Raw genomic sequence first — 13,639 nt, forward strand, 5'->3', positions numbered from 1 at the left:
TCTTGCAAGAAAAGTTGACCCACACAACAAAGTAAAGCTATTTTTTCGGCTACGAGCCGACAGGGACCCCGCCGTATTAGTCAGAGGTCCCTTTACTACAGTTCGGAGTCGCGGACCTTCAGTAATAGTAATAAATCACACAGCAATAGTACATTCACGTTGTTGTAAAAAGCATGATAATATATTAAGTAATCCAAAGTATTCAGAATACGTTACTGTCATTGAGTAACGTAACGGAATACGTTACAGAATACATTTTCTGTATTCTGTAATGGAATACATTTTAAAAGTAACCTTCCCAACACTGGAAACCACCAAATACAGATTTAAAATATCATGTCACATTTAAACTCCAACTCAAGTAACCTATATTCAACAACAGCATAATAAAACAGGAAATTATATTTTCTGTGTGCCACCCCAATATTCAGGGGCCTCCATATGGCCACCCCTATGTAGAAAATCTGGAGACACCCCTGCTGACTGGTAAAAATAATTATTTAATGTTTTACAACAAATATTAACATCTTTGAGATTAGTTATTTCAGAATGAAATCAGTTTGTAGAACACCAGATGTGCCAGTTGACTACCACTGGACATCTGTTTATATGATTATTGCCAGTTGGTCAGTTCTCCGTTGCTCTAGTTGTGTTTCTCTACTTCTTTTCTTTCCAACACAAAGCTTTAACTGTGTTTTGGCATTCATTGCTTCAATTTAAAAGATGCTGACGTAGAGAAAGGTGGAAAATCAGGAGGATAACAGGGGATATTAGATGTAACAAAAGATGTTCTAATCCCAATTTGTCAGTGTTTGTGTTACAGTGAAAACTTATATTCTTCCTTTGTGTTATTTCATATCGTCCCAGCAGGATCTTTAGTCAGCTAAAATGCAGTCACAATGAGACCACAGACAGACAGATATACAACTTTTAAGTAATATCTTAGTGGAAGATCAATTTCAGGATCTTACCCTGATCATTTTCAGGAAAATCTTGGGTGTAATTTCAATTTAATTTCAGTTTTATCCGTAACAAATCACAACAGCAGTTGCATCGAGGTGCCTTATATTGTGAGGTAACTCCAACAATCAGACAAATCAAACAAATAATTTAAATACTGACAGACTGACTTTACACAGCGTTGTGATGCAGAACAATTTGCTTTATTTTTTTTTATCATCTGTCATCTGGGAGAAAACAAATCCAATGAAAGCTGGTGTGACATTCAATATTTCTCTGGCAATATGATCAGATGAGTCATCCACAGACTCCATGAGACGGATCCCTGTTGCCCCACGTTCAAGCTTCACAACCGGGAGACATCAAACTGAAGCCATATGGAGGTCCTCTACTTGGAGAAGTCCTAATATACTGTTTTAAAATTTGAATGATTACTGCTATGACACGTTTAAGTCGGGCCTCAGCATAATGTTTCAAGCTTTGTTTCTTTTCCATATTTAATAGTCGTCATTTCTTGTTTTTTTCACAGTGTAACTTCTAACTGAAACAGGACACATGAAACATGAGGAGTCGAGGAGCCAATAGTAAAACACTTATTCTTTTTTTTTTTTAAATGCAGCAAAATTTTAAAATAATATATCTTAATAGCGCTCAGTAAATGCTCACATAATTTTTTTTCCCTGTTTTTCAAGTTCGTTTATCTTTGAATTTAATATTTATTTTTAAGCTTATTAGTTAACAGATATTCATTTTATTGGATATTAATTATTATCAGTGTCATCGTGGTATACAGAGTCTTCACAGTTATCACTGGTGTAAACATCGGCCTCTGTCCTTTTTGCTGTGTTGGTGGTCGGGGTGTTCACACTGGGAGAAAAAGGCAGGAGAAGTTCATCTTAGTAAAAACAAGAATCCTTTGTGGAACATTATACTCTAGAAATCACACTACAGCTATAGCGTACAGAGTCTGAGGCTATTTTACAGCCACTCGTAACAGACACAATAACATGGGCGTGTCATCATCTCCAGGTTTCCAAGATGTGATGTGAACAACGTTGAATGAGAAACAACAAACTCACCACAGTTAATTCACACTTCGTCTCGCACGAGAAATTACTGAGGAAAGAAAGAGACGGCATTTTAACAATAGCTCAAAGCCAAAGAGGAAACAGCTAGCAAAATGTAAATAGTTTTTTTATGGTTGTGTTTTTAAACAATGATATTCAGAAGTAACACCTCATGAACAAAATATATTAATATAGAAACAAACTTTTAAATGACATAGTTGGATTCTACCTAAGGATGGAGTCAGTAGATGTTTCTCTCTTTTTTCTGTCTTTATGCTAAACTACGAGACTTCCGGCTTTAGCCAATGAAATTCTTTTTGAGTGGTAGAAACAAACTAAAAGATACAATCAGTGTGTAACTATCATTGTTTTAGGTATAAGATGATACGTACCCATGCCAGCGTTACTTCCAGGGCAGGGAACTAAGGATAAATGAAAAGTGTAAAAGCAGCTGTTAGAATCGACTCGTTATACAAATTTAAAAATCAGAGTAAATGCGCTCCTTGAATTTTGTTCCCACCTGAGTACGTCCTGGGCTGGCAGAAGGTGACTTTGCTCCCGTACTTTTCCACAGGTGCCGCCACCACTGTGTAGACATCCCCACATGTTTCCTCCTGGATGTCACAGTACATGCTGCCTGCAGCTGCCATACAGGTGTAGTTTGCTCCGGTGCCATACAGCTCCACTGTGTGATTATAGATCTGAGGGCCGAGCGAACGCCAGTATACCCTCAGGGTGTTGTTGGTCCTGCGATAGAGCTTGACCCCTGTTGGGCAGCAGGCACCTGTAAAAGAGTGAGTGTAGAGTTGTGCTTTTGTAAAAAAAAATCTTTTTTAACAGTGTGAAGATTTCTACTTTTCCCTCCATTAGATGTAAAAATATTACAAATGTGTTTGTATTTATCGATCCTCACTGGAAGAGAATCCACGATATTTGCACTCTGACTTCTGTCCTGTGCTGCTGATTGCTTCCAGGTTGACGCTGTAGTTGGTTCCACAGGTGATGCACCCCATCAGGCAGTGGGTGTCTAGAGTGTGGCATTTGGCATACCCCCGTGGTGATGTCAGGGAGGTAATGAATGAGCGAGCTCCAGTGCTAGGTGACCAGGTCACATTGGTCATAGCCTGGGTGACCTGGGTCACGTTCACTGACATGGGGCAGCAAGGGCCTTAAGGGAAGAATACAGAACAGATTTAAGTATGGGAGGATTTTTAGATTCCTAGATTCAGTACATGTCATGCCTCCTCATGAGAAGCATCCACATTGGTGTTTTGCGTATAAACTTGAGAACTAATTCATTTAATTTAATGAATGACAGAAGCTTTTGGCAGATGTCTAACTGTTGATAACCTTAAAAGCAGAGACCAGCTTTAGCTCGATGCAACTTTAGCATATGGCTCAAATTAAAGTTGCTGTTTGGTGGACCAATTGTACATTTTGTTGTGGGGTTTAACAGCGTAACCAATCAGACTGTCATACCTGTTTCCAAAGTTTTACTGAATCCTGGCAGACTTTTCCCCACAGCTGTTGTGGCCACTGCTGTAACCTCGTAGACCGAGCCGCAGGGTAGTTGCGTGAGCACACAGGAGCTGTTCGTCGACTGGCAGCTTTGTCTGTCATAGCGTCCAGTGGCAGTGATGGTATAATTCGTGTTGGGGGTGTTGGGTGTGGTGAAGAGGATTCTGTATGTGGAACTGTTTGTCTGAGTCATATTCAGGATCTCTGGAGTGCAGGGAGCTGCAGCAAGACACACATAAAAGAGTTGGTCACTTCAAAATTACAGAGATACAAATACAGAGTGAAACATTACTGCAAAAGAAGAAATAGAAAGTTTGGAAAATGTACTGATTCATACTTGTAATTCTGTTCACATTAGTAGACAAAATGTGAAGCAACTGGTATTTTCTAGTAGCTTAGCTAAATAAAAACCAGAACCATAGGAAGAAAACTTGCCCCATATCAAGAGAAGAGAAGAGAAGAGAAGAGAAGAGAAGAGGCTTTCTCCTGGTGACCCTTCTACACAAACCATACTTGTTCAGTCTTTTTCAAATTGTGCTGTGATAACGTGTAACTTTTAACATGCTTTGGATTTTTTTAGCTTCACTGAGCGATGCACAGTCTGAGCTTCAGATGAATTTGCACACAATTTGTGTGTTTCATAAAAACAGTCACTCTTCAGTGTTTAAATTACCTGTCTCATGCGTTTGCGGCTTGCAGGTGCGGTTGCATCCTCGTAAATCGCTGCAAGGTGTCACAGTCACAGAATAAGCTGTGTTGCAACTCAAATCTGAGAGCGCGCACACCGGTGCTGTGTCGTTGCAGTGGATGACGTCTTTAGTCTGTGCTGCTGTCGTCTCATACAGTTCAGCTCCTTTGACTGGTGTCCACATGACTTCCAGGGTCTCCGTAGAAACCAGCTTTATCATAACATCCAGTGGGCAACAAGGGACTGAGGAGGAGGCGGAGAGAAGAAACTAATTAAAAATAATTTAAAAAACAGGCAAATAACCACACACAGCCAACTGTGAGTTTCTCTTAGTTTAGTCATAAAACTGCTGTAGCTTTAAAGTTGGGTTATACATTTTGTCTGCACTTCTTATAGGAAAAGTGGGCTTTTCCTGTCATGACAACTCAGGCTTAATCATGAAAATGACTTTTTTCTTAAACAATAGCAGCATAGTAGTTACTTCAGAGATGTTTACCTTTAGTTCCGACAAAGGACTTTTGAAATGAGGAAAAAATCCCATAAGAAACAAGCATAAACAAAAGCACTGGCCTGATCCTATAGGATGCGATTGGATGGATAGTGCTGGGTTGGAGTAGACTGTGTTAATAGTGGTGCTGCTGTATATGTGGGTGCTTTTGTGTGAAAGTCATACTGGTAGTGTAGTTGCGGACGTGTCCATAAGGGCTGGAGCCGGCCTGGTTGTAGGGGAATACGGTAGTGAGGTAGGTGTAGCCACACATGCAGGAAAATGGGCAGGTGGTTAAACTGGTGTTACAGAACGTCTCCATTCCATCATCCCGCTTTATGAACGCCATGTAGTACTCCACCAGTGGCACTCCGTCCCACATCACGGAGCAGTTACCTGCTCTGGGCTCCTCCACCCAGATGTTCTCTGGCGGACATGGGTCTGTCAGAGAGAGACAATGGTCCTCAATGGTCCTTGAGTAATAACAGTAATAGACTTCACATGTCAAAGACTCCATGTGATCAAATATGCTTATTGGTTTTCATTAGGAGAGCTTGATGATCTGGTCACATCTGTAAAAGGCTTGTGGCTAACAGCTAAATGAATTCAAGATTATTCTTTTTTTCACTAAATTCACAAAGATTTAGCACAGGTCAGCTGATCACAGCCTGAACACTAAATCTGGAGCAACAGAAATTATTGTGTTTTCCTTTGTCACAGAAAAGTTCCAGTTGCAATTCCTTTTAGTCAGCTTGAGGCGGGTTCAAAAACTGAGCCAATCCCCATGGACTCCCATGATAAAATGTTTAGTTTTACAGCAGAGCACAGGGTGCTTAAAAGAACAACAACAACAACAAATCTAAAAAACAGCTAATTTAGTTCTTCGTGACATTAATAGATCTTCTTTTAAGGTATAAATTTGCATTCACAGCTAGTGTAGTTCATTTGAGAACAATGGGCTTCGCTTGAGCTAATTACAACCAAGAGCAGGATTTCTCAATATTGAAATTCTAGTATTTTATTTCAATGTTACTGAGAGCTAATTTCAAAAGTTTTGAGAGTGCTTTAAATGAATAATAGTATAAGACAAACAACCATACATTACGAATGATATACCCACATGTTATGTAGTTAGCCGGTTCAGAGGGGCTGCTGGGTCCAGCATCGTTATAGGCTATGACATAGACTGAGTGGTTTTGTCCACAATCTGCAGGATTAATGTAACAGTAACTGTTTTCTGTGGAACAGTTTTGGCCATTAGAGGTCCAGACTAAGTAGAGATTAGCACCCCTCACTTGTGACCAGAATACAGCAATCCCAAGAGCCCGTCCTGGAGTCACCTGAACGTGAGTCACATCTGGGCTCTGAGGACCTGGAAATGAAACCACAATGAAATCAATAACAGCAGTCATGACTGGTCCTCTGGTACGGGTTCAAATGTTTATCAGCCTAATTTTTGAGAAGGTTTCTTACGTGTAATTTGACAGACAGTGACATCATCACCAGTGCGACCCTCAGAGTCCCATGCCGTGCCCTTAATACAGTATGTAGTTCCTGGTTCAAGGTTATCAAACTTCACCGTGGTGTCAGTGGTGTTGAGTTTGAGGCGCGTGTTGGATCCCTCTCTGATGATGACCAGTGTGTAGAGGACGGCGTCCTTCACTGGGTCCCAGGTCACAAGGATGGTGCCATTGGTAGGAGAGGATGTGTTCAAGTTGGGAGCCATTACAACTGCAGATGTGATCAGGGGGAGAAGTTAATGGGATTAATGGGGAATAAAAACAAACAAACCAACAAAGAGACCTTACTTCTCCTCTCCCTGTTCCCATTTCTTTATAAGATATGAAATAGAAACTACTTTCCTGTGATCCTGTTACATTCAGTTACCCTTCAGGATGTGAGACAACCTAGTTCTCATGGTTTCTCTTTTCACTTATGAAACCACCATGGAGCAGCGAGTGGATACAGTTTCCACCCTCGTGCTAGTTGCAACGACTTGGGCACCCATGACAATGGGCGGTGAAATGGTAAGCCACTATTGCCAGTGGAGTGAGATAACAAGTTATTGTTCTAAGGAGGAACAGAAACCTGTGTTTCACTCTTTATAGGCTGATTACCATCTTTACGGTAAAGTGGAACTAGAAGATAGTTATAAGTGCACTGTCAGTCACACCCGACTTGGCCCTCTCAGAATCAGCTGATGCTTTTGTACTGACGGCATCCAAATTTTTACTTTCATATTATTAAAATTTCTGAGTTACATGACCTCAAGGTACAACATTTCACTGCTGAAAATTATATTTAACTTATGCTTTTAATTTACATGGAACAGTCTGATTATTTCTTCTAATTTAGCTCGTTTCAGATATTGACGTACCTGTCCTGGCCTCTGTGGGGTAGGATGGCTGGCTTCTCCCGCCTAAGTTGACGGACATGACGCTGAGGACGTAGTCTGTGTATGGCTGGAGCTCCACCATGGTACCTGGAGAGCTGCTCACAGTGCTCTCCTTGAAGAAATCACCTGTCTTTGACTCTGCCCTCAGAATGTAGCTGGTCGCCCCAGATACCTCTGTGAACTCAACAGTGATGCTGTCGCTGTTTTTGGAGTAGGCTTGCCCAATGCTGGGTACATCAGGGGCTAAGGAACAGATGGTAGATGTCAGTCAGATAGATTCCAAAATAAAAGCTTTTCTATTTATAAGAGAAGTACAATGTATCACTGAAATACAAAACAAACAAACAAACAAAAAACATCTTTTGGGTTATTATTATCAGAATTTCTACCTACTAACATATATTTCTTAAAAAATAACTCAAATTTGAGAAACTAACTTCAAATTTCAAGTTCCAAATAAGAATTTTGAGACAATAATCCAAACTATAGATTTATTGATGACGACATGTTTTTCTTTTTCAGAAGCAAAAACAATTTTCCATAACAACTCCTGTAAGAATGCCATCTACAATGTTATAGATGCAGCAGTTGACCACCACTACCAAATTTAAGTGCAGCTCTCAATAAAGTCTCCTTTTTACATTATAGTTTACTACATGTAAAAAAAATAAACATTTACATTCTTACATTTATACATATTTATTCACATGTTACTGACAATTTGCACACTAAGATTTTATTTGAAAATTCTGAAATGACTGCATAGGGATACAGTTTATTATTTCCTCACATTTTCAGAAAAGCCTCTTGAGGCCTGAGCGCTTGGTTGGAGTGGGTTTCAAATATCTCTTTGATATTCGAGGTTAGTTGAGTCCAATAAATATAAAACTTATTTCTATACTAAAAAGCCAAAATGTAATGTCTTCAAATGAGAACACGGCGTCTCAGGAGGATAACAAAAACGATTGTGTTGTCTATGGAAATATTGGAAAATGTGCAGCATAATTTGAAACGGCTGAAAGAGTTGTCTGAAATGTTTTTCTGGCTGTTCCATGTAACAAAGAGTGATGATATAAAAAAGAGAAAAACAGCAGAAAAAATGTAACAAGAACATTTTCACTTTTAATTAAACCATGTTTGACCAAAGTATTTTGGGTACCGTATTTCATAACTATTAAATAGAGCTATTTAACAACAACACAGTACAAGTAAACTATCTCATTAATATATGCACTAAAATAAATAGATACTTTTGTTAATTTATAATGCAAATTTTTTTTAATTACATTTAAATTTTCCACGTATTTTTTTTTTTTACACAGATACACTGTAAAACGTTACACTGACTGATACATTTCATTCTAGTCAAATGAAATGTACTTTATTGTTGGTGTGTAATCAGTTGATGACAAGAACATTTTCCTTAATTTCTCACTATATGAATAAATAAACCTTTGATTTTCTATATTTTAAGTTTTATGTCACTCAAAATTATTGCTTCGTGTTTATTTATCAATAAAGGTTTGCCCCTTTCTGTTTTTTCTGATGTTACCAACCTGTCGTCTCCTCAGTCTTTGCACTGCTGAGCACTCTGAGATTATTGTCCATAGCTTCTAACTGCATGGTGTACACCGTGTTTGGTGACAGGGAGTTAACTGAGCCCATGACTGTGTTGCCACCGAACTGAGCAAAGACGGGTCTTTCCGGGGAGTTCTTGGGGGTTGCTGTGATCTTGTAGGAGCTGGCACCAGTGTGGCCGCTCCACTGCACTGTCATGCTCTTGGATGTCACTGTAAACACTGACAACCTGATGTCTGAAGAAGATAAAGCAGAAAGTGTGATTAAAGGGGAATGTGATTAATTTACATCTTAAAGTATCTTAACTATTAAGTATCTGAAATATGAAAGAAGCTCTGTTACCATTTTGAGCCATGCATATCTGAAAGTGAGAAAAAAAGTCAGTTTAATGAATGAAACAATGAATGATCTTGTTAATGAAAGTCAGGAAATACAGTCAATTAAAGACAAGGGTATCCTTCCAAAGATAGTAAGCTTCTGCTATTCCACATTATATCCTGAGGCAAATTATGCCCTGTATCACATTCTCAGAGCATGAGAGGCAGCAGGCTGCACATTACCTTCACTCAACACAGATTTCAGGACTGGTCAGTGCAGGTATTTCTTTCAGGTCGGAATGAATTTGTCTATTGAGGTACGGCTGGGCATGCCGCTCGCACTTGTTGAAAGCCGTGATACTCAAAAGGGCCTGTGTTCATATGTCTCAAACGTCCTCTACTCCCTGCTCTCTATCTGGATTTATGCAGCATGCACAATATCAAAACATTTTACCTTTGATGTGGAAAACACTGTAAATTACTTTGGTTTAAATTAACACTGAATGAGAAAATAAGAACATCTTACCCCACTGAAGGTCAATAAAAACAAAAGCTTCAGCATCTTTAACTGCAACGTCCCCATGCCCTCGGTGTTTTTCTGCTATCCACTGCCTCGAGGTGAGATGCTGTTTCTCAAACTGATTTTAGGGAAGCAACTTGGTCTTAAATTTTTTACTTTCTTCTCTTTCTTCTACCTTCCTCTCTCTCCAACATGAAATGACAGGTGTGTTATTGTTTCAGCAAATACCAAAGAGCCCACAGGCTGTAACTCCTCCCCTCAGGGGTGTCTGTCTGTCTCTTGCCTATCAGACCTAGACAAGGAAGCTCACCTTTGTTAGATGACAATGTTGATGATAACACTTGTATAACAAATGAATGTTCATCTTTTCTAGTCTTTATGACGTGAATTAAAAAAATAAGCACAATACTTTCCTGTATTACTGAAGATCTTACTTTTCCCTGTGAGGACAAAAGAAGGTTACACTATATCATATTCCACTGAGGCGTGGCGTACTCTTTTGTGGGAACTGACCTCAAACTTTTAATTTAGGACAACATGTCTTATCATTGATTCCGAGTACAACTGAATGCATAATCTGATGATTTGCATCCACATTTTTCTTTTCTTATTTAGTAACATTTTTGGTCAACTTATTTGTTAAGGTAAAAAAAAATTGATATACAGTCCACCCAATATAAAAGTGCTCGCAACAAAGCTCCACTTTCTCTACCTCAACCCGTCAATTTAAAAGACCATTTCTGACCTGAATAAAAAGCACATAAAAACCCTACTCCAAATGTGATCAGCATATCTGCTGAGAGACATGTCTGGGGCTGGGGAGAACATACGTGAATGCATATGACAGACGGGGAAACACAAGGATGGAACTGCATGATTGGGAGCCGGGGAACAAGGAAGATGGGGAGAGGGGAAGATGTAAACACAGATGACACAACAGATACATACTGGCGAGACATAAGAGGAACATAATAGACAAGAAACTAATCTGGGGATAAAAGGGAACTGCAGAGTATGGAAAGAATAAACTCATGACTACTTAATGGAACCTAAATCATCATTATGATACAAAAAACACTCCCTTGGACTTGAATTTCTTTGAACTGTTCATTTTGTCGGCTGGAATGATTGTAAAGCATACATACTTGATTTGAATTTCTCTGATTCCTGCAGGGTCAAAAGTGCATATTTAGGCTTAAATATATACATCCACCCCCACTGATATTTTGTTAAACGTCCCTTGTAAGTTGCACTTCGACCCGATGATTTTGGTTGCCATAAAAAAACTTCTGGCATAATTCTGGCCAGATATTCAACCACTCTTTTTGGCAGAGTGGAGTTGAGTTTTAAAAGCAGTTCACAATTTTTCCGCCCGTTCCAGATCAGGGCTTTGGTGGTTCCTGAGTTGTTCCATCTGAACCAAATACGTCTCGTCTGAGGGTGGCAGTTTGGGTCATTCCAGGCCTAAGCAAAGTGGTGACACATCTGATTAACTTATGCTTAAGAAAAATTACTTGAGGTAATGAGCCTGGAATCTGCAGTTGTTTAAAAATGGCTCCAAGAGAGATCTCTCCAAACTCAATCTTCAATTCTCCTTAAATCGACACTTAATTCATTTGGGTTTTCCCATTGTTCAGAGCAACTGGTCAATTCACTAAGTACCGTCAAACAAATAATTTTATGCTGGCAAAAAGAAACTAACAGTCCTAGTAAACCATGATTACTTATAAAAAACTTAACAGGCCTTGGCCTTGTCAAGTTAAAAGACACCATTTAACCTTCAGAGCCACTATTAACATCGAGTGTATGTATTTCAACCTGTAAGGATACTTTTGACCTTGTGCAGTTTAGAGAAAATCCAAAATATATTCAAATGTACAACAAATTCTTACTTTTAAAGTCAATAAAGATGGGTTCAATAAAATCATTAAAAGCCTAAGATTGCCATGAAATTCATGCCCATGATAAGTATTTGCAAACTTGTCTATGGAGCTTGGAAAGAAAAGCGTCTGGACTTCAAGTTTCCTTGAAGATGTTTCAACTCTCATCTGAAAAGCTTCTTCAGTTCTAAGAGTAATTGGTGGAGAGTCCCAAATTTTAAGTCTTATGGAGTGTTGCAAACTTCTGATCATAAACATTGAACTTAGTTTCTCTCCTTATATTCAATTTGAACACTTATGCCCCACCTCTGCAGCCCACCAGGAAAGCTTGCCCCATAGTTTGGTAACCAGTGGTCTACACCACAGCCAACTTCACCTACTTTGGGAACAACAGTTCAGGAATGTTGCTTGGACACTTCTTTTTCTATAATTACGTCCAGAACAACAACGAAATTCAATATCTCAAAACAACAAAAACTGAGCACAGTCTGGCACCAGCGGGCTGTAGCAGTGACAGGAAAAGAAGCACAAAGCTGTCTAATAGAAACTACAAGTAACAAGAGACAGTTTCTGTAGCACCTACAAGCCAGCAGCAATGGGCAGTAACACTGTCAGATGAGCACAATAAGGAAAAGGACAAAAGTTGATTTGAACTAAAGACAGGTTTTGTCCTGAAAAACAATATGACCTGACACAGATTAGATGTGCCTCCTTTTCCATGTTGGTGTGCATCCTTCTTGGGAAGAAAGTAAAATAATAGAAGCAATACTGGGGTGTTCAGTAACACATAGCATTGTGAAAAGATCAAGTTTACATTTATTGCTCCATCTCATAAGAGACATTGTACTGTATTATTAATGATGGCTTCACTATGGGATCACACGGTGTCTTACAGTCATAATTGAACACATTTTGGGCACTAGTGAGAATATAAACGTTATTCATCCACATAAATTTTTGCTGATGTTTTAGTTTTTTCTTTTATTTATTCAGTTTTATTTAACTCACAGGTAAGATTTGAAGGTTTTACTCTGAGACTGAAGTGATCCCTCTTTTTTCTGTTTAAAACAACACAAAAAATAAACTCATCGGGTATCCTATGAACTGGCAAATGGATGAAGGATGAACTCCTGGTGTTTCCTTCCACCTAGTGGTTGCATGTGGTGCAGTTTCCTTTGTAGTTGAGCCATAGCCAGATCTGTAGATAGCCTCCTGGCCATGCAGTCAGTGGTTGACTTTATGTTGTGAACTAGGTATTCCACTATTTCACTAGAGAAATACGTGTTTTATTTTACAAGTGAGGCTGTTTTTTTTTAATGTGGTAGAAGTCTGCTGCGAGGACCAAGCGGTGCCATCTAAGGACTGGATGCCACTGGACGTGCCTAGAAAGGACACTCTCAATCTGAAGGCCACCTGTTTCCTGGGAGGGTGGTAGAATACAACGATTTGCAATTTTTTTTAAGGATTAACGTTTTTACTGAGATCTCAGGACACTTTATGTTGCTACTTTTTTTTTCCTTTTTGGGTCAGATCTGATTCCACTTAACACAAAAACTGATGCATCTAAAAGCAAAACTGTGACTAAAGACAATTCAGATAACTTGAACACTTACCAAATACTGAATGCGAAGTGCACTGAACTGAAATGGACGGCCTACCTAATATATTTATGGACACTTGAAGTGATATATTGGACATTGTTGAAGATAACATGTTGAAATGATTTAAATGTTGTTAATGTCTATGTTTTTGGACCATTTAAATGTTGAATACACTCAAATCACTTTTTTCCTTTAAGTTGTTGTCAGTGTCTCATTCTGAGTGGAGGGTTTTTCCTTCTTTAAGTTGAGTTACCACTGCCAGTCTCCTTACGATCCTAACCGAACCCAACAAGAGGAGATTCTCAGATAATGTTTTTTTTCTGCTTCCACTTGTCTTTGCACTAGGATGATGTCGGCGTAAATGTGCAGTCATATTCGTTGTGTTCCCACTTGTGCTTTCAGGTTAATCTCGTTGAAATGACCTTAACGCCACAACACGGCAAATCTCCGTTAACGAGCTACCGCCGATCGCTCCGTGCATGGGGCTAGACGGCCAACACGTTAACGAGCTAACTGCGCTAACACACTAGTTCACACCAATGTAATTGAGCATTGCGTGGCACATCCAACATACTGTTTTACTTTAGTCCATGACTCGCTTACCTTCAGGGTCATACCTCACATGAAA

The 13,639-nt window shown here is 39.2% G+C and overlaps 1 protein-coding gene across 1 annotated transcript in view; it reads right to left on the reverse strand.

The window, feature by feature from the left end:
* Nucleotides 1-1,774: 1,774 nt before the first annotated feature.
* Nucleotides 1,775-13,639, reverse strand: part of fndc7a (fibronectin type III domain containing 7a) — a 119,327-nt gene continuing 107,462 nt past the window's right edge. Inside the window, exons 2-14 of the mRNA XM_005721541.1 lie at nt 9,036-9,054; nt 8,672-8,929; nt 7,098-7,358; nt 6,194-6,451; nt 5,841-6,092; nt 4,907-5,161; nt 4,219-4,476; nt 3,507-3,764; nt 2,941-3,195; nt 2,548-2,811; nt 2,420-2,449; nt 2,040-2,076; nt 1,775-1,827 (exon numbers count right to left, since the gene is read on the reverse strand). Coding sequence (XP_005721598.1) covers nt 2,045-2,076; nt 2,420-2,449; nt 2,548-2,811; nt 2,941-3,195; nt 3,507-3,764; nt 4,219-4,476; nt 4,907-5,161; nt 5,841-6,092; nt 6,194-6,451; nt 7,098-7,358; nt 8,672-8,929; nt 9,036-9,054 — 2,400 coding nt within the window. The 3' untranslated portion in view covers nt 1,775-1,827; nt 2,040-2,044. The remainder of the gene's footprint in view (nt 1,828-2,039; nt 2,077-2,419; nt 2,450-2,547; nt 2,812-2,940; nt 3,196-3,506; nt 3,765-4,218; nt 4,477-4,906; nt 5,162-5,840; nt 6,093-6,193; nt 6,452-7,097; nt 7,359-8,671; nt 8,930-9,035; nt 9,055-13,639) is intronic.

Source organism: Pundamilia nyererei, unplaced genomic scaffold, assembly GCF_000239375.1.
Source record: "Pundamilia nyererei isolate P.nyererei 1_Seehausen unplaced genomic scaffold, PunNye1.0 scaffold00004, whole genome shotgun sequence".
NCBI lineage: Eukaryota > Metazoa > Chordata > Actinopteri > Cichliformes > Cichlidae > Pundamilia > Pundamilia nyererei.